The sequence below is a fragment of the Tursiops truncatus genome, chromosome 17, assembly GCF_011762595.2.
Source record: "Tursiops truncatus isolate mTurTru1 chromosome 17, mTurTru1.mat.Y, whole genome shotgun sequence".
NCBI lineage: Eukaryota > Metazoa > Chordata > Mammalia > Artiodactyla > Delphinidae > Tursiops > Tursiops truncatus.
The window spans coordinates 22,090,069-22,111,410 of record NC_047050.1 but is presented as its reverse complement, the minus strand read 5'-3'; the positions used below and the strand labels follow the sequence as shown (position 1 = coordinate 22,111,410).

General features: G+C 38.0%; 1 protein-coding gene and 1 long non-coding RNA gene across 7 annotated transcripts in view; one reads left to right on the top strand and one right to left on the bottom strand.

The window, feature by feature from the left end:
• Positions 1–14,964, bottom strand: part of LOC109548508 (uncharacterized) — a 155,706-nt gene extending 140,742 nt beyond the window's left edge. The window contains exons 1-2 of one of the 4 annotated variants that reach the window (XR_012327226.1): positions 14,614–14,937; positions 13,360–13,894 (exon numbers count right to left, since the gene is read on the bottom strand). This is a non-coding gene — a long non-coding RNA (uncharacterized lncRNA). Of the gene's footprint in view, positions 1–10,353; positions 13,895–14,613 lie in introns of those variants that run through there. The other 3 variants (XR_012327225.1, XR_002174586.3, XR_004522717.2) reach the window with 3 other exon arrangements.
• The window catches only part of IL7 (interleukin 7), a 57,551-nt gene continuing 50,099 nt past the window's right edge, over positions 13,891–21,342 (top strand). For all 3 annotated transcript variants that reach the window (XM_019926270.3, XM_019926269.3, XM_019926268.3), the window contains exon 1: positions 13,891–14,195. In XM_019926270.3, the coding sequence (XP_019781829.1) occupies positions 14,186–14,195 (10 nt within the window). In that variant the 5' untranslated portion in view covers positions 13,891–14,185. The remainder of the gene's footprint in view (positions 14,196–21,342) is intronic.

Sequence of the window (21,342 nt, the reverse complement as noted above, 5' to 3'; positions counted from 1 at the left end):
ACTAATGCCAATATTTTTCAGTTCTCTCTAATATTAAACCAAAAGACCAGTTCTATGGAGAGTTCGAACTGCAATTTCCTGGGGAATTATAATGGACAGAAGTATTTTAACCTGGCACTGTAGGACCTGATGTTTCTACAAAAGCAGAAAACTGGTAACATGACTGCTATTATCAGCTCTCTGTGTTGGTGGTACTAAAAAGATTTGTCTTCTTTTTCTCTTAGAACCATTGTAAACCAGAGCTACCAAAAATTCTTTGCAAGGTGTCAGATTAAGACAGGGTAGGGGATCCATCTTATGAAAGGTAAGACCCACTACTAAAGCAAAAGACTGTAGACCAACCTGGTAAATAACCTGACTCTGGCCTGGCTGCATCTGGTTAGGTACTTTCTCTCTCTCTTTCACACACACACACACACACACACACACACACCCACCCCTTTATCCCACCACTATCACTCAGACACATTTCTGAATGCAATTTGTAAAATCTCGGTCTTGTAGGCTCTTACAGATCTCATGGTTCTGATCAGAACTTTGTTTTAAGGGAGGAGCATCTACAGGTTCTTGGTTAGAGAACTGAGTATTACTCCAGCCTAGTATAAATCTTAGAACACATGACATGCAACTGCAAAAAAAAAACAGTGAGATAATTTTTCACTCTCTATACTGTGATTATCTCCAAGTATAGTGAAAGTCCCCACGATTGTAAATTACTAGACTGTTTTGCCTACACAACTGAGAAAAAAAAACAAGGGTGTTTCCCATTAGCCTGGCAAAATGCTTCTCAGCCCTCAATCTATATTTTACTATCGCGTAGAAGACTGAATTACTAAGTGAAAAAGTAAAGTGCAAACTACACAGGTACCGAGGAAGAGAGTTGCTTCCTGTCTAGTTCCAGACTGCTTGCATCACTGAATCAGGCATTTCCCCTCATGACGGGAAATGTCTCTGCTTCCTGCCTGTCCTCCTTTGATGTGCTCTGCATCCCTGGAGTAGACAGACCTTCAGCGAAGTGCTAAATGACCAAGTCGCCCTGAATGTACTGAATGGATATTTAATGTCATGAGGATGTTAAGAAATAATTCAAAAGCACACCCTCAAACTGTCTTTTTAACTTAGAAAGGAGAGCAAAGTGTTTTAAGATGCATGTATTTATTACAAAGCTATATCCCTACCCAATACCATGCATAAACAAAAATTACAGTAGGGGCTTCCCTGGTGGTGCAGTGGTTGAGAGTCCGCCTGCCGATGCAGGGGACACGGGTTCGTGCCATGGTCCGGGAAGATCCCACATGCCGCAGAGCGGCGGGGCCCGTGAGCCATGGCCGCTGAGCCTGCACGTCCGGAGCCTGTGCTCCGCAACGGGAGAGGCCACAACAGCGAGAGGCCCGCGTACCGCAAAAAACAAAACAAAACAAAACAAAATTACAGTAAATTACATTTCATGTTTTAAAAATAGGAATTAATTAAACTAGAGAAATGGGTGAAGGTGGTTAGAAAGTACAAACTTCCAGTTATAAAATAAATAATTCCTGGGTATGTAATGTACTGCATGGTGACTATAGCTAACAATACTGTTTTGTATGTTTGAAAGTTACTAAGAGAGTAGATCTTAAAAGTTCTCATCAAAAGATGAAAACTCTAATTCAAAAATATACATGCACCCCAATGTTTATAGCAGCACTATTTACAATAGCCAAGACATGGAAGCAACCTAAGTGTCCATCGACAGATGAATGGATAAAGAAGATATAGTTTATATATATATATATATATATATATATATATATATATATACACAATGGAATAGTACTCATCCATAAAAGAGAATGAAATAATGCCATTTGCAGCAACGTGGATGGACGTAGAGATTGTCATACTAAATGTAGTAAGTCAGAAAGAGAAAGACAAATATCACATGATATCACTTATATGTGGAATCTAAAATATGACACAAATGAACTTATCTACGAAACAGAAACAGACTCACGGACATAGAGAACAGACTTGTGGTTGCCAAAGGGGAGAGGTGGGGGGAGGGATTAATTAGGAGTTTGGGATTAACAGTTACACACTATTGCATATAAAATAGATAAACAATAAGGAACTACTGTATAGTATGGGCAACTATATTTGATATCTTGTAATAACCTATGATGGAAAGGAATCTGAAAAAGAATATAGATATTATATATATAAAACTCAATCACTTTGCTGTACACCTGAAACTAACAAATATTGTAAATCAGCCATACTTCAATTAAAAGAAAGTTCTCATCAAAAGAAAAATATTTGTAACTATGTGTAGTAATGGACTAAATTTACTGTGGTAATTATTTTTCAATATGTACGTGTATCAGATCAGTACACCTAAAACTAATATACTGTTATATGTCAATTATATCTCAATTAAAAATAAATAAAACTGAAGAAAAATCAATCTATCAAATTTCAGATAGCCTTTCTCATCTTAAAATGAGGAAAAGAAATTTTCAAAGATTTATAGATTACTCTATAAATATTTTAACACTTTTGAAAATGAAAATACATCATAAAGTCAAAAGGCAATTAATAAACTGGCAAAATTATTTCAGTATAAATGACATAAAAAGGTTGATGTCTATGTTAATGTATAACATATAAAGATGTCTTATAAATCAAAGTGAATAGCCTAGTAGAAAAATAGGCAAAGGACATGAAGAGGAATTTTACCAAAGAACTAAATAAATACTAGGTTATAATGTGGCACTTTATTAATCTCCAAATCTCAGGAATTTAGCACAAGAAAATTGATTTCTCATTCGTGTGACAAGTTTATCACAAATTGTGGGGGAGCTCTGTTTCACATAGTCACTTAGGGATCTAGCCTAAAGAAGGTCCCACCAATTTACAGCTGTTCCATTTGAAACCTGTGCCCTTCTTAGCCAACAAAGAAGTATGAGAAGAGGGAAGAGAATCACCTGTAATCTTTTCTCTGCCTTGGTCCAGAAATAACACAGGTCACTTTTGCTCCCAACTTCCTTAGCTAGTACTAATAATGTGCCTTTCCAATTCCAGCATTGCTCTCTCTGCCAACCTCTCAAATTGGCAAAGATTAAGAAAAAAGAAGAGGGAAGAAAGGAAGGAAGGAAGGCAAGAAAAAGAAAGACAGGAAAAAAGAAAGAAGGAATCTGTGTTGATCAAGGTATTTCTTGCCAAAAGAGCAGTGTGAGCAAAGGGAACGAGACATGAAAGTCTATGACATATTTGGAATTCTGCAAGGTCTTTAGCTGGGAGAGAAAGGACAGCAAGAAATAGGTTGGGCGGTAAAGAGAGGCCACGTGATAAAGCACCTTACAAAATTTAGGCTTCACTCTGAAGGGATTACTGATGATTTTTAAGCAGAAAGTGCTATGATCAAATATGCATTTTGAAAAATTGCTCTGGTTGCTGTAAAAAAAATGGAGGTGGAAAAACTAGAGACTGAGATCAAGGAAGACACTGTGGCAGAGACTAATAAAGTATAAATTAAAGATTAAGAATGTCCACTATATAACACATTTGAGGATACCTATGCATTATAAACCAACTTAATTAACCAAGCTACAAGATTTACAGTTAATATTGCAGCTGATACAAGAAGTTGCAAAATCCTTTCCCCAACTATTCATACCACTAAGATCTTATCATTGCGAATTATTTTGGATACTGTGCCCTCCTTCTGGTTACTGTAATGAAATGGGTTCTAATAAGCTCCAGACTCCAGAAAGCCAGCTACCTTCAACAGTATGCCTTCTCTCCTTCCAAAACCCAGAGGCTACATGCAAACCTTTCTCTAATTTCACAAAGGGGTTCTTAGTGTCATCTTTTTGCAGTAACCTTTTTTCTTCTATGGGGCATGCTCATTTTTTCTCCCTATAGAATTACTCCAAATTCCCTTTGATATGTTTTGCCTTTCTTTCTCTATCATCTCTTCAACTGATTCAATATGCCACTTGCGAGAGAGTAAATCGTAGGAATTAAGGACACAGACTAAAGTCAGACGGCCTGAATTCAAATACTAGGGCCACCATCTAATTCCTCCATGACCTTGAGCTGGCTACTTAGCCTCTCCATATAGCCTCAGTTCCTTCTAAAATGAGGATAATAATAATGCCTATTTGTGGATCCATACACTTAGCACTTTTGTTTTTTCACTTAGCACTCTGACTTTGTAGTTTTTCTCAGTAAGAAGCAGAGTCTATTCCTCACCTTTTGAACTTGGACTAGTGTTTTGATTTGCCTTGTCTAATAGAACATTAGAAAGTGATTGTGTGCAGTGTAAACTTAGGTTACAAGAAGCATTGCATGCATCCACTCTTTTTCTTGGAATCTTGGTGTGGCCATGGGAATACTCCTAGGTTAGCCTTTTGAAAAATCAGAGACCACATACAAAAGAGCCAGGTTGTCCTATCTAAGGCCATCCTAGACCCATCCCATAACAACTTGACAGCTGACTGCAGACAAATGAGCAAACAAAGCCAAGGTCTTTTGAGCTCAGCCCAGATCAGCAGAAACAGTGACTTGTAAAAAAACAATGTGTTGTTATTGTTGTAAATTGTTTTACATTTTTAAGTTTTTGAGTGGTTTGTCATACAATGTTATTGTTGCAATAGATAACTGATACGCTATCTCATAGTGTTGAGGTTTAAATGAGTTGATACATGTCAAATATTTAAAACAATGGTTGACATTTAGTAAGTCTTATACAAATGTTGATTTTATTATTATTTGTAGTAGTAGTAGAGAAATGGGACTTGGATTGGAAAGACAGATCTAATAACAAGAATAAAGGTGGCTACAGAAAACATGACAATAGATGGGGCTCATAGAAAGCATTTAAAAACCTAATTTCATTTGCTTTTTAAAACTTGGTAGATTGAAACGTGCATTTATTTTTGCTAAGTCTAGAAACATTCCCCAAATTAAAGGAATAAAAAATTGTAAAATTCCATAAAGACAATGAGAACAAGAGGTTAGCAGATGAAAAAAGTTATATCAATTAGAAGAGAACAGGTTCTCCTTAGCAAAAATTCTTTCATCAGATTCTATGCATGGAAGGCAGCAGTAAGTGTGGCTAACAAAGAAACATTGGAGACAAGTGTCTATGCAACGTAGTTTGATTCCAGTCCCACAACCCTACCAAGCAAAGGAAGACTATTACTATTTCCACCCATCTCCCCAGCCCCTCATAGGAGGGAAGATAATTTTCTTGGGGAACAGGACCTAAGGGACTGAACTTTGAACAATAAGCAAAGTAGAAGGAGGTACTATGGTAAAGAGAAGAGACAAAGAAGGTTAAGAAGAAATCTGCATGCTTAAAAGAGTAGATCTCCAGAGCCCTCCTTTCCACCTTAGCATTTGTAGATAGCTTTATACTAACTACCCTCTTCTAAGAGATAAGAAGACTTTTCTTTGCTTTTAGCAAGAGACACCATGAACAAAACAAAACAAAACAAAAAAAGAGGGAAAAAATCCCTCAAGTGTAAATAATGCAGGTAAAAAACGGACATTTAAATCTCTCTCCCTGTCTCATAACATAAAAGAAAATATTGCAACCACAAATCAAGACTAGGCTACTATACAAAAAAAAAAAAAAAAAAAAAAAGGAGAATCAGAGAATAAGAACTCAAAATGGAGGCTCTAATTAGCCACTCACTACTTTAAACTAAGACACCAAAAAAGTGTACCCTTATTGTAAACAGGCACTGTAAGTAACACAACCTTTGATAGACTTATATAGTCAAGCTTTTCCTCATCTGGATGGTCCAAGAAATCTCATACCTGGAACTCAGATTAAGAAGATCCCAGACTGGAAATGCCTTCAGTTACCTGACAAAAGAAAACAAAAGTCCCTTCTAGGGGACGATACTCATCATTCTGGACTTCAAATTATTCTTACAAATGAGGTTTCTAAACAATGTCTAGCACACAATGTGATGTGCCATAGCCAGACACACAAAGAAATAAGACCCCATGAGTGAAAATAAGCAGAAAAACAGGAGATAGAAACATACCCACAAATACTTGATACTCTACCCTTATCATAAATGAGTAGTGGAGGTATAAGAAGACTACAAAGCATACGTGCTTACTTTATTCAATAAAAAATAAAGGACCAAGCTTAAATATTTTAGCAGGCACTATAAGCTATGAAAAGTGGCACAGCACATTAAAAAAGAACCAAATATAAAATCAAGAACAGAAGAACATAATAAATTTGGAAAAATTTTCTATGGGATTTATCATTTGATTAGACAATATTAAAGAAAAAATTAGTAAACTAGAAGAAAGATTTGAAGAAACTAAACAGTGTGAAGCACTGAAAGACAAAGGGATGAAAAATATGGAGGAAATGGTAAGAGATTTTGAGAGTAAAATGATAAAGTATAACATCTGAGAAGTAGAATATAGAGAACATGGCAGAGAAAATATTTGAAGAAATAAGATCTAAGATTTTCTAGAACTGATAAAAGATAGCAGCCCACAATCAAGAAGCTTCAAAAATCTAAAACAGGGTAAATAAAAAGAAATCCATATCTGGAGACACTGTAGTAAAACTTTATAAAAATTAACACCAATAGGCAAAATTTTTAGAGTCATAGGGAAAGGGACAGATTATTTTCAGAATAGCAATGTATCCTATGACCAGCAACTCTGCACGCCTGAATAAGTTTTCCAATGTATATCCTCAATAAGCAGATCTCTAAAATAGACCTAAATACCACCTGTGAGGCCATTCCATTGTTGGATAGCTCTAAATGTTAAAAAGTGCTTTCTTTTGCTAAGCCATTATCTGACAACTTGTGCCCAATGGTGTACTGGTAAATGATACATTTTTAGTATTTGCTGGTTTCTGTGGCAGAAGTACTCTCACCATGGCTTGCTTCAAGCAACCAATGGGACGTCACTGAATGCAGAGCTGAGAAGAGATGCTTGTCATCAGCTCTCCCAGGCCAGTAGGAGCCAGTACTGGAACATTCTTGATCGTACTCCTGATTGTACTCCTGATTATGTCTTTTCTTGTCAAGGTTAAATATGCCTAATTCTTTAGTTATTTCCCTGATGTAGTCAATTATCTGTGGAATATTCATTCATTCAATGGATATTTATTGAGAACTTACTATTTGCTGGGAAAGGTTCTAGGAACTAAGTATACATCAGTGAACCACAAAAATGTCTTCATGGAGCTTATGTTATAGTGAGGAGAAAAAGATGAACAAACAAGTAAACATGCAATCTGTCAAGTGTTGCTAAATGACATGGAGAAAAATATATGGGAATATGGTAAGGGGAATTGCTATTTTATAAGGGGGAAGACCTCACGGATAAAAGACCATCATATATTTCTTCTCTACTCTCACTCTTTGCCATAATATTACTGTTAATTAGAGAGGAAAACAGTTGGCATGAAGAAAGTTGAATTCATGAAAACTTTAAGACGAGATTACATAGAGTATGCTGAGACTGCAAATCAAGTGTTCAAAAGAACTGAGTCAGAAGATCCTTCTTACAGACATCCATGTGATTCACTCAATCACCTTTCAGTCTTTGTTTAAATGTCACTTTCCCACTGAAGCCCATTTAGAATCACAACACTCTTCCCCACGCACACTCCCCTCCACAACACACATTCTCTATCTTGATCCTACCCTTGGTTTCCATAGACCTTAATAAATTTCTAACATTTAATATAATTTTTACTTTTTTATTGTCTATTGTTTACCTCCTCCACTAGAATGTAATCTCAACTTAACAGGAATTATTTTTGTCTGTTTTGTGCACTGAAATATCCCACACAACTAGAACAGTGATTGGCACATAGTATTACTTGATAAGTATGTGCTGAATTTGTTTTTTTAAGTATTATTTAGGGTTGGGAGAGACTTGAGCACATTTATGTGCTGACCTTGACTATTTCTAGGAAGATACAATGATTTCTTCAAACAATGAAGTGGAGTATTATATATTTCTTGAGTAACATGTCCTATGAAATGGCAGCTCTATGTTTTGATTTGCTTGTTTGTTTTACTATGCTAGCAATTCTCCCTAATGTTTAACAGGTTTTCTAACAATGTCTTCCTCATTAGATTCTTTTTTTTTTTTGGCTGATCTGTCTTGACTAAGACATTGTTTTTGCCAGTGAAATGTAATATTTTCTAATTCTTGTTTTTTCCCTCCTTTCAAAATGATATTCTGTGTCATTTTCATTCTCTGAGATTTCTAAACTTCTATTCAGATTAGAAAAGGAAGGCTCCTTTGAATCTAACTCCAAACTAACCCATACTATAATTTTTCTTTATCCTAAAGTAAGCTTTTGAGATTAGCTTATTTTAATTTAAAATAGCAAATTTTAAAATTTGCTGTTTACCAAATACAAATATGTCCTTAATGTATTAAGCTATTTCAATTTATTTTTTAAGTTTTCAGTATATATATTTTCATTTTGTAATACATGCTCTAAGTGGCCTACAATGAGATCTAATTAAAAAATAGGACAAAAAAATGGCTGTTGTGTGTACTGGTACATTGGTCATTTAAGAATGCTCCTCTGAAACTAGCAGTTTTTGCAGGCATTCTCCAATAACCGCCAGATTTAAATCAGTGACTTTAAAGTAAAATCTAAAAACAATCAAAACAAAACAAAAAAAATTGAGGATTTTCAATAGCCACAAAGATCACTATCAGAAAGAAAAAAAAAAAGATTAGAGGCCCAAAGAAATTTTGGGGAGTTGAATCTAGAAAAGTGATGGAGTTGATCAAATTCATACTTTGTTGGTGTTGTCATTGTTATAGTTGGTTTGTGTTAATCCTGATTGAGACTATGATCTTTATGATTTTAGTTTTATCTAGGTCTTTTGAGGCCCTTGAGAAATATTTGTTTTGGTGACGTAAATTTGACTTAATACAATTCCTTCTTTTCTTTCTTCTGATAAATCTTTATCAAATATTAAACTGTAAAAGGAAATTAACCTAAAGGCAAACCTGTTTTTGCAAGTAAATCTCCTTGGCAGTTCTCTTTCGGTACTTTTCCTGTTGTGTAGGTGCAGCTAATTCAATATACTATTTCAGTAAATGGAATTGACTGGACCTCCGATTGCCAACAACACATCCATTAGTGTACAAACAGAGTGGATAATGCAAACTACATAAGCTACAGCTGCTCCTTCTGAAAGGCAATTTGGGCAGTATTTTTCTCTTAGACTAGCCAATACTCAATCCAGAAGTAGACAAGTGAGTGCCCTAGAGAACGTTTCAATAAGGAACATAAAATTAGGCATAGTGGATTTATAGTGGATTCTGATTATTTAGAATTACAGAATTTAAGGAGTGAAATGAAAGCGGAGGGGACACAAGGGAAAAAAAATAAATCTGCTGTCTTGGGTTTCTCGGTTCCAACCTTTCCTACTTCTACAGAAAAACCCAATTTTAGCCATTAATATATAAATATGTTCTAGTACCTCTCATACATGAAAACAGAAACTTCCATTACGCTTTACATGCCTTTCAAACCATTATCTGATTCCTTTTATCTTCACCAGACATCTTAAAGAGTTGTCTCCTCTCACTTTCTTTGCATCTTCCCTTAACGTCTCAGAAACTGGAATATTGCATCTAACTACACTGCTCTTCTCAAACTGTTGTCGTGAGGACCATAGACAATCTCTACTATGCCAAACTCAGTGGGCACACTTTTCAAACTTCATTTTGTTCAATCTCTTTGTGACATTTGGAAGTACTGACTACTTAATCTGTTTTGAAATTCTATCTCCCTTTGCTTTCTGGGATGCTAATACCTCTCCTACTTCATGGCCTATTATTTGTCAGTTTGTTGGCACCTAATTCTCCATCTACCCTTAATGCCCATGTCTCAAGGTTTCTCCTTGCACTGACTGTCTCTCTCTTCTCTCTTTGAAGTTGCAGGTTGAATGATTTCATTCATTTCCATGGCTCAAGCAATCATTGATAATGCTGACATACACATTTCCAGCAGTTCCTGATATTTTGATGGGGCCATTTTGATTCAGCCTTCAGAAGAAACCTTTTTATTTTCACTCTTGAAATGTTTGAAACTGGTAGTCACATCCTATCCCTGGGCTTCATCCCATGAAATTAAATATGTTTCATTGTTGAACTCAAATCAGTCATATAATGAATGCTTAAACATTACAGTTTCTAGAAAACAACAGAATGCCCAAATCCTTTTATGAAGCTAAGAAAATTGGACAAAAATGGCCCTGGCTCAGTCGAATATAATATGAAGAACAAACACTCCAATTATGAATATAATTGCAAACTTCTAAGTAAAATATTAACAACTTGAATTAAGCATTATGGTAAATTTGTGGTTTATTCAGGAATGCAACAACAAAAAAACATTACCATGCAAATAGATGCTAGGCAGTCATTTGACAAAACTTAAAATTCATCCTCAAGCTCAGGCTTGAAAATCAAACATATCTGATTTAGAATTATAGGTTATTCACTTATAGCTATCTTTCCATTGGAGGTAAATTAACCTATTCTGGAGGCTAGTTCCACTAATTTTTAAAATTAGTCTAGACTGCTTTAATCCTCTGATTTGAAATACATCTCAAACTTTCCTTTACATAATATTCTTTACCCTTGAAATTACATGTTTAACATCTGTTTTCTCCACCAGACTGAAACCACCTGAAGACATGCCTTGCTATTCACCATATGTAGCTTAATATGTGTGAGTATGCATGACCAATTATAGAATTTGTGGGATCCAATGCAAAGTGAAAATGAGAGTCTCCTTGTCCAAAAATAATTAAGAATTTCAAGACAGTGACTGCAGAGCATTAAATCAAACCCAGAGCCCTTTCTAAGCACAGGCCCCATGTGTTCTATACAGAACACATGCCCATGAAGAAGTCCTTCGTGTGTGTGTGTGTGTGTGTGTGTGTGTGTGTGTGTGTGTGTGTTTGAAATATGTTGAATATTATGCCTGGAAAATTAAGTTACAGGAACTTCAGAAAATATCTATAGACAGAATGATATCTAGCATTCAGATCTCAGACTACAAAGAATGGTTGTATTAAGTTGGGTAAAAATACTACAGATAATTATCAAGAAAAGATTTTTAGGTTACCCATAATAAACTATTTAGATTGAAGATTGTAGAACATTTAAAAAGACATTAGTTAATCTTTAACAATTCTCTCTTTAAGTTGATATTCATATTGCTTTGTTTCCATTTTTTTCAGTACATTGTACTAATCATTCTGAAAATGTCTTCCTTCTTAATGTTTATTGGTTATAATTCATAAACTATATACTACTTTGTTTACATATTGGCTTTCCTGCACAATTCTTGTGTCTACGAGTGAACATAAAGGTAACCACTCCATTTCTCTATTATAAAACATTGGCATATAAAAATTCATAAAACATTTCTTTTTTCCTTATCTATCTGTCTTATGAAAAATAATGTTCAGTTTATCAAAATAGCAAACACGCATTTAAGACTACATTTGGATTTTTTTTAAATGGTATTAATTCTGTCATAGAAGAAAATAACTTGATGTAGTTAGAATGTGTCAATTTTCATATAACAATAAAAATGCCAAACGCTTTACGAATATTGTCTTCAGAGTGATTCTTCACGTTTGGGGTCAGAGTCCAGTATGGAATTTACATCTTCTCTCCTGGAGCTCTGAATAATTTCCAATCATGCTCCCCAAAAGTTCAGTTATGCACAAGCCCTTGTTCAACCAGGTTTTATGATGATTGCATGAAAAAGGAAGATGGATTTCCTGTTGAGCAAGTTATTGGTGGATGCCCTTTTATCTGTCCCTGAAGTGTTAAAACAATTTTAAAAACCTGCAGGCTGTGTGCAATTACATACCTCAATGCTGCTGTCAGGGATTTTAAATAAATCAATAGCCAAGCTAGTTGTGTTTAGTTACAGCATTCATTTTTACCAGTTACTCTGGCCTCCTGTTTCTCTGCTCCCCACCTCCAGGCTAGGTTCCAGTCAGATGGAAATACTTGGCTTTCCCCACCACATTCTGCCTCCTGTGCTCATTTGTTTCCCTTGTTCTCTTCCCCTTTCCTCCTATTCCCCTCCTGCCTTCACATACTTTCCCTTCCACACATGTTCTCGCTCATGCATCTCACTCAGTTGTCCCCTCTCATTCCGTTACTTTCTGCATGGCTGTGTGCTAGATGTTGTTCTAAGTGGAAGTCAGCTTGGCTGAATGCAGGGAGGACAAAGGCCATGGGTACCAGAGGGAGTCACAGAGGACAGTGGGGCCCAGATCACACAGGGCCTTGAAAGCCCAGTGTGCAGTGGGAAGTGGCCAGAGAGTGGTCACAGAGGGTGGCAAATGTAAATAAATACGCTGCTGCTATGAAGAGAATGAAAGGGTTGTGGGCAAGAGTGAAAGCTGGAAGATCCCCTAGACAGCAGGGTTTTAATGGTTTACCCTTAGGCAATTCACAGAATAGATTCGGGATTTATTTTAGAGGTACAGTTGACAGGACTTGCCTGTGGGTTGGATGTGAGAAGTGAGACTAAAAGAGAAATAGGAATCCAAGTTTCAGGCTTAAGCAACACCGCCTCACTCTCTATTTCATTGTTTTTCTCCCTTCTTTCTTTTCCTCTTTTCTTCATTCACACTATAGCAGCTGGAATGTTCACATGGCCAAGTTAATTGACCTGCTCGGGTCTCAATTCAGAATTCACAAACTCCAGAAATTTTCCCTGAGGTCCCCATACTGGGGCAAAGGCACATTCACATGATATGTGACCCTGTCTCTCTCCTGGCATCAATGTCTACATTGTTCACAGGACTTCTAACACAGGGGTCCAAGTGCGGACTCTAGAGCTGTTTTACAGTAGGTTTGTGTCCCAACCCTGTTACTAACCAGCAGAGTGAATCTGGCAGATACTTAAGGAAGTCTCAGTTCCTACGTCTGTGAAGCGCAGATAACAAAACTGTCTACCACACAGAAAATTTTGCTTGAGATGACATACATAAAAGACTTAGCACAATACTGGTACAGAGCAAATGCTAGATAAATGATAGCCATAACACTATTATCACTGTGATTACTTTACATTACCCACCTTCATTTAAGCAGGATTTCTGCAGAATATCAGAAATCAAATGAAAACAGAAAATACCTAAATAATTCAGACCTAGAAAAAAAAATTAACCCTTCTGTAACAGACAGTCAAGATGGATAAGTTGATTTATTAGCCAATTCAGATAAATGCACACGAGGCAGTCATTGTTACCATCTATTGTCAGTCTCCACTTTCTCCACCTAATTTGGGCTTTGATTATCAGGTCCAAAGATAGCACTTACCAGATTAGGTGGACACACCGAGTTATTTTTCTTTGAGGTCTCACCTGGGCAGGTGCATGTACAAAAGACAGAGAGGAAGGAGACTAGAGAGGTTAAAGAGGCTGAGGGCGTGGCCCGTGGCCCTCTTAATCATTCTTTACTTCCTTTTTTTTTTTTTAAACAAGACGACTGACTTGGCGTCGTCCACCACCACATCTGCGGCAAGAGCTGCGACGCCTCCTCCCTGGCGTCCGCTTGCAATAGCCCAGTTTTCGCCCTACACATCTGTGGCTTCTGTGGACACATTAGCAACCGATGCTTTTAGATCCTAGTCGCCCGCCTTTGCCAAGGCGGTTTAGAGGTCATCTGGAAAGTCTTTGCCTCGAATCGCCCCGATTCAGGCTAACTCATTCCTTCTGCGGTGCTTTGGGACTCCGCGCCCTCCTCTGGTCCTGGTCCAGGTGCACAGGAAGCGCTAGGGGAGGACGCAGGTGACCAGGAGAAGCAGGTGTGCGGGGAGGTGAAGGTGCCCCAGTGATTAACTCAGAGATCGAACCTGCAGACCAAGCGCAAAGTAGAAACTGAAAGTACACTGTCGGCTGATCCTACGGAAGTTATGGGAAAGGCAAAGCGCAGAGCCGGACCGTGGTGTGTGACGCCCCCCCTGGGATGGATGAAACAGCAGGCGCGGCGTGGGTAGGAGGAACCAGCTGCAGAGACTGCCCTAGCCGGCACGGACTCCCGGCAACTCCGCGGAAGACCAGGGTCCTGGGAGTGACTATGGGCGGTGAGAGCTTGCTCCTGCTGCAGTTGCGGTCATCATGACCACGCCCGCCTCCCGCAGACCATGTTCCATGGTAAGCGCTCCTCTCCCGGGCGCATAAATTCGCTCGCGCGGCACGCCAGGGTACTCTGGGACATGCTGCGGGGCCCCACGCCCAGGCGCGTCCGGGAAGAGCCCGGCGTTGCACTTTGGATCTGCGGAGAGCCCTGGCTGCTCTGCCCTTGGGCAGCCTGCAGCCTCACCCGAGTACTCTGGCCCATCACCACTTGCACCTGGGGCTGCTGAGCCTGGCGGGCTGCGTGGGAGAAGCAGTCCCCGACGCCTGCTCTCTGTCCCGAGACCGGGCGCTGCAGCCTCCGAGCCGCTCAGCGGTGGCAGCCCGCGCCCAGATCCCAATGCTCTCCGTCAGTCTCCCCTCGCCAACGCTGCCCGCTGTCAACCCGGCGCCCAACCCACCCTCCCCGGGCTCCTGGTCGCGCCACGGTACTCACAGGTGCCCCGGGATCGGCGAGGATCTGGGCTCTTGCAGCTCCAACCCCTTAGAGAAGCGAAAGCGAAGCTCCCACGGGACACGCTTTTAAACCTCAAGGGGACAGGTCTCTGGAAAACCCCGTTTTTCCTCATTGAGGCTGGGAGTTTCCAACTGGGGCTGTACCTTGTGTCTTTTGCTGGGAACCCAAGTGCTCGGGCTGGCACAAGGCCACTTTCGGGTTTTGGTTTCTTTCCTATATGGGTACTCATGGACGGAGGCAGGATTAACAGGCATAATTCTAAATTCTAGACCCTTGCCGAGATTTAGTCTATTTTATCTGTGCGAAATACGGACTTAAAATGGACAAGGGCAGAGGTGAGGCGAGCTGGATTCCCGTTGGCAGCCATATGGCCAAGGTAACGGGTCCAAAAGCTGACGGGAAGAAAAAAGGGGGAAAAGAGATGTGAGTGGAGAGGATTTGCTGAGGGAAATTCTACTTTTTTATAGTAAATACTTCCTTAAGCAAAAGGAGACGGGTGCGGGAGGGTGCCAGAATGGGGAGCAGATTGTTCTTGTGTTTGATGCCTGGTCTGTGCCTTTTCCTGGCGGCACCGTTAGATCAAGAGACCTATCCCTACTCACAGGTATTAAAGCATCAATAATTGACATAGTCTAGAAGTACCTGATCAGTAGCAAAGTAAAGGGGGGTGGGGAGCGGGTTTAGCGTATAGAAGATTTGTAATGGGCGTCCTCCAGAACTTTAATATAGAATTAGAAATTAGGTATATTCCTGTTTTCCTTACAATGCCCATGGATCTCCTGCAATTGCTTTTTTCTGAACCACTCCCAGATCTAATCTTTCCATCACCTCTGATCTGGAGTGGAGAGGTAAAACAAGAAAAGGAAGCTAAGGTACCCATTACTAACAAGGAACCTCTATTTCCTGAAGTATATCTAAACCAATCGTGCATCATAAGTTATCAGCAACCAAAATATTAGAATTCTAAACTCCTAATAATAATAATTATGAGTGACTTTGATAATGATTTTTTTCCAGTAAAGTTCACTAGAAGCTTAAGGATAGGGTTACCTTTTTTTTTTTTTTAACATCTTTAATGGGGTATAATTGCTTTACAATGGTGTCTTAGTTTCTGCTTTATAACAAAGTGAATCAGTTACACATATACATATGTTCCCATATCTCTTCCCTCTTGCGTCTCCCTCCCTCCCACCCTCCCTATCCCACCCCTCCAGGCGGTCACAAAGCACCGAGCCAATATCCCTGTGCCATGCGGCTGCTTCCCACTAGCTATCTACCTTACGTTTGTTAGTGTATATATGTCCATTCCTCTCTCTCGCCCTGTCACAGCTCACCCTTCCCCCTCCCCATATCCTCAAGTCCATTCTCCAGTAGGTCTGTGTCTTTATTCCTGTCTTACCCCTAGGTTCTTCATGACATTTTTTTCTCTTAAATTCCATATATATGTGTTAGCATACGGTATTTGTCTTTCTCTTTCTGACTTACTTCACTCTGTTTGACAAACTCTATGTCTATCCACCTCATTACAAATAGCTCAATTTCGTTTCTTTTTATGGCTGAGTAATATTCATTGTATATATGTGCCACATCTTCTTTATCCATTCATCCGATGATGGGCACTTAGGTTGTTTCCATCTCCGGGCTATTGTAAATAGAGCTGTAATGAACATTTTGCTACATGACTCTTTTTGAATTTTGGTTTTCTCAGGGTATATGCCCAGTAGTGGGATTGCTGGGTCATATGGTAGTTCTATTTGTAGTTTTTTAAGGAACCTCCATACTGTTCTCCATAGTGGCTGTACCAATTCACATTCCCACCAGCAGTGCAAGAGTATTCCCTTTTCTCCACACCCTCTCCAGCATTTATTGTTTCTAGATTTTTTGATGATGGCCATTCTGACTGGTGTGAGATGATATCTCACTGTAGTTTTGATTTGCATTTCTCTAATGATTAGTGATGTTGAGCATTCTTTCATGTGTTTGTTGGCAGACTGTATATCTTCTTTAGAGAAATGTCTGTTTAGGTCTTCTGCCCATTTTTGGATTGGGTTGTTTGTTTTTTTGTTATTGAGCTGCACGAGATGCTTGTAAATTTTGGAGATTAATCCTTTGTCAGTTGCTTCATGTGCAAATATTTTCTCCCATTTTGAGGGTTGCCTTTTCGTCTTGTTTATGGTTTCCTTGGCTGTGCAAAAGCTTTGAAGTTTCATTAGGTCCCATTTGTTTATTTTTGTTTTTATTTCCATTTCTCTAGGAGGTGGGTCAAAAAGGATCTTGCTGTGATTTATGTCATAGAGTGTTCTGCCTATGTTTTCTTCTAAGAGTTTGATAGTTTCTGGCCTTACATTTAGGTCTTTAATCCATTTTGAGCTTATTTTTGTGTATGGTGTTAGGGAGTGATCTAATCTCATACTTTTACATGTACCTGTCCAGTTTTCCCAGCACCACTTATGAAGAGGCTGTCCTTTCTCCACTGTACATTCTTGCCTCCTTTATCAAAGATAAGGTGACTATATGTGCGTGGGTTTATCTCTGGGCTTTCTATCCTGTTCCATTGATCTATATTTCTGTTTTTGTGCCAGTACCATACTGTCTTGATTACTGTAGCTTTGTAGTATAGTCTGAAGTCAGGGAGCCTGATTCCTCCAGCTCCGTTTTTCATTCTCAAGATTGCTTTGGCTATTCGGGGTCTTTTGTGTTTCCATACAAATTGTGAAATTTTTTGTTCTAGTTCTGTGAAAAATGTCAGTGGTAGTTTGATAGGGATTGCATTGAATCTATAGATTGCTTTGGGTAGTAGAGTCATTTTCACAATGTTGATTCTTCCAATCCAAGAACATGGTATATCTCTCCATCTATTTGTATCATCTTTAATTTCTTTCATCAGTGTCTTATAATTTTCTGCATACAGGTCTTTTGTCTCCTTAGGTAGGTTTATTCCTAGATATTTTATTCTTTTTGTTGCAATGGTAAGTGAGAGTGTTTTCTTGATTTCACTTTCAGATTTTTCATCATTAGTGTATAGGAATGCCAGAGATTTCTGTGCATTAATTTTGTATCCTGCTACTTTACCAAATTCATTGATTAGCTCTAGTAGTTTTCTGGTAGCATCTTTAGGATTCTCTATGTATAGTATCATGTCATCTGCAAACAGTGACAGCCTTACTTCTTCTTTTCCAATTTGGATTCCTTTTATTTCCTTTTCTTCTCTGATTGCTGTGGCGAAAACTTCCAAAATTATGTTGAATAAGAGTGGGCAACCTTGTCTTGTTCCTGATGTTAGTGGAAATGCTTTCAGTTTTTCACCATTGAGGATGATGTTGGCTGTGGGCTTGTCATATATGGCCTTTATTATGTTGAGGAAAGTTCCCTCTATGCCTACTTTCTGAAGAGTTTTTATCGTAAATGGGTGTTGAATTTTGTCAAAAGCTTTCTCTGCATCTATTGGGATGATCATATGGTTTTTCTCCTTCAATTTGTTAATATGGTTTATCACATTAATAGATTTACATATATTGAAGAATCCTTGCATTCCTGGAACAAACCCCACTTGATCATGGTGTATGACCCTTTTAATGTGCTGTTGGATTCTGTTTGCTAGTATTTTGTTGAGGATTTTTGCATCTATGTTCATCAGTGATATTGGCCTGTAGTTTTCTTTCTTTGTGACATCCTTGTCTGGTTTTGGTATCAAGGTGATGGTGGCCTTGTAGAAGGAATTTGGGAGTGTTCCTCCCTCTGCTATGTTTTGGAAGATTTTGAGAAGGATAGGTGTTAGCTCTTCTCTAAATGTTTGATAGAATTCGCCTGTGAAGCCATCTGGTCCTGGGCTTTTGTTTGTTGGAAGATTTTTAATCACAGTTTCAATTTCAGTGCTTGTGATTGGTCTGTTCATATTTTCTATTTCTTCCTGATTCAGTCTTTGCAGTTTGTGCATTTCTAAGAATTTGTCCATGTCTTCCAGGTTGTCCACTTTATTGGCATAGAGTTGCTTGTAGTAATCTCTCATGATCTTTTGTATTTCTGCAGTGTCAGTTGTTACTTCTCCTTTTTCATTCCTAATTCTATTGTGGGTTACTTTTTATCCTTTTACTTTGCCACTTCTTTTGGGAGTTGAAGTAGTTGAGGACGTACTATGTGGTCCTCAATTGTGCTATATAGTTTAGATAATTTAATCATATTTGAGGACCCAAAAATGGAATAGCAATAAAAACAGAGAACTGAGAAAGATTAAAAAGCCTGAACAAGTATAAAGGAGGGTTACACAGGGTACCACATCAGTGTTGCAATACCTTAAACAAAAATGGAAAATGTTATTTTGTAGGACCAGCTTACATGTTGATGTCACACATGTGATGTGAGATTGCTTTTCTGGCCTCATCTCTGACACATAACCTAATGCAATAAAGCAAATAATCAGTGTCTTTTTTCCTGAAATAGGAGTACGTGATGCTGTGTTTCAGGAATTGGCCAAGGAAACGCTGTAGTGAGATTCTTCTGGAGGAAGATGGACTTTTGTACATTTCCCTTGACTACACACATGCAGTTATTTTTATAGGAAGCAGTGCAGCTCAGCGGCTAACAGCTTAGTTTCTAGACTCTTGGATTTGAATCATGCCTCTTACAAGACATATTTTATATGGGGAAAAATGTTTGGGTCCCAGATTCTCCATCAGCAAAAATGTTAGTGATTGGTAGTACTTACCTCAAGAAATGGTTATGGGATTAAATGAAATATTGTATGCAGTATTCTAGGATAGCTTCAGAAATGTCTTTAACTGTTGTTTATCATGGGACTTGTGGATAGAATTTATAATCCAATCTTAATATGTTTGTGGAATGTATTAGAATTCTTTATGTGAGCATAATCACATTCATTTTTGTAATCTTAAAAAGCTGATTTTCATATAACATATGGTTATTGCCTACTGTTTATTAATGTTTTCTTTTTTACTCACTTGTGCCAATTGTTCATATTAAAGCCAAGTCTTATATATTCAGATAATGTCTTTAATTCCATCTTAAATGTCTTTTGACCATTTCTTTAAAATCCCAGTGAAAATAGGTCTATATAATGTCTATAATAGACAATCAATAAACAATGATCGGTCTTAAACACTAAGGAAAGATTGGATTTGAAGGACTGTTGAAACTAATTTGTTCATGTTCACTTTGACCCCATAACTTAAGCATCTGAGGATTAAATGTATTATTTGGCTTAATTTAAAAACCAACAAGATTTTTTTAGACAGCCATCATTCTGGTTTAACCAAATTCCCTACTGAAAACAAATTCTCCAGTTTCAATCCCTTCCGGAAATCTGAAGAAAATTCCACAAGCCCAAGATTGCCTTGCATTATTCTTTATGGTTTGTCTTTTTTGTAACCTAAGGGAAAGTTCAAGGTGGAGGGAAGGAATGGGTATCTATGTATAATCTAAAACAAAAATAAAAGCAGAGTCCTTTTCTATTGTGACAACAATGTCAAAAGGGGGCTCAAACTAGGCAATATTAATATGTTATTGTCTATGTGGTGTGGAGAAAAGACTTCAGTTGCAGACCAAACTGTAAGTCATTAATGAGAAACCTGGGAACCTCTGAGATGTAGATTTGAAGCCCTGGGTGTGTTTGCAACTTCTTGGTCAGGCGATTTCAAATCTAAAGAGTTATTGTATTTGGATGGCTGGGTAGATTCTTAGAATTAAGGTGCTTGAGAGTTGAAAGCCACATTAAGAGATCATTTAGTCTAAAGTGAAGTTTTTATGAGACTCTGTCCTTCAGTCAGTCACACAACTCATTGGCATACCAACACAAAACCCTGCGTCTCCCTCTGTACTTTGCATTGCCCTAGTCTATCTGGGGCTAGCCTATTTAACAACAAAGATGGCAACCAAAGACTTGCTTTCCAGATAAGGCAAATATTGTTTTAGAATTGAGAAACTAGTTACTCAAAAAAGACTGAATTTTCCACTAAGCCATCATTTGAAAGCATTGACAAAATGCCATCCAATGAGTAAATGGGTCGATGTGAATTTTGGGAGCACTAATTACTGAAATTTGGAGTGAAGAGGGCACAACAACTAGTGCTCATAGAAAATAAAACCACCTCCTTTATTAAAACATAAAATGTGGACCTTTGAAATGACGTTTATGTATAGTAAATAGTAAAAATGCCTCTTTTGCATTCTAGTATTTAATTATTTTGTTATATTTTTTTTAAAGCTCATTTCAAGTTATATGCTGTATAAATTTTCCTTACCATCTACTTCTCGCAAAGTATCCCTGCTGGACATCTGTATGATGACAGAGAAAGTAAAAAGTTTGGCTCTGTGCAATCTATACAAAGCTAGGACTCAGTAAATAATTAGCAATTGATCATTGTTTGAGAATATTCAGGATGAAGGGACTGTGGTAGAAGAAAGAGAGGTAGGGCTGTATAATAGTACATGGAAGTGGTTTTCATTCAGAAGACCAAAGTGATGACATGTTATCAGAAGATAATGGGCATTTCTGATCAAATCCTGGTGAAGTAACCAGCTCAGGTTAGAATCCAGACCTGGCACCTTACTATTTATGTTTTATAAAAAGATTAACTAGCATGTAGGACCCTTTTGCTCCTTAGATAGTAAGTATAAGGCACTGAACAGTGCTTGGTACATGACAGGTACTCAATTAAAGGTAACTAGCCTCATCATCATTATTAATCTCCA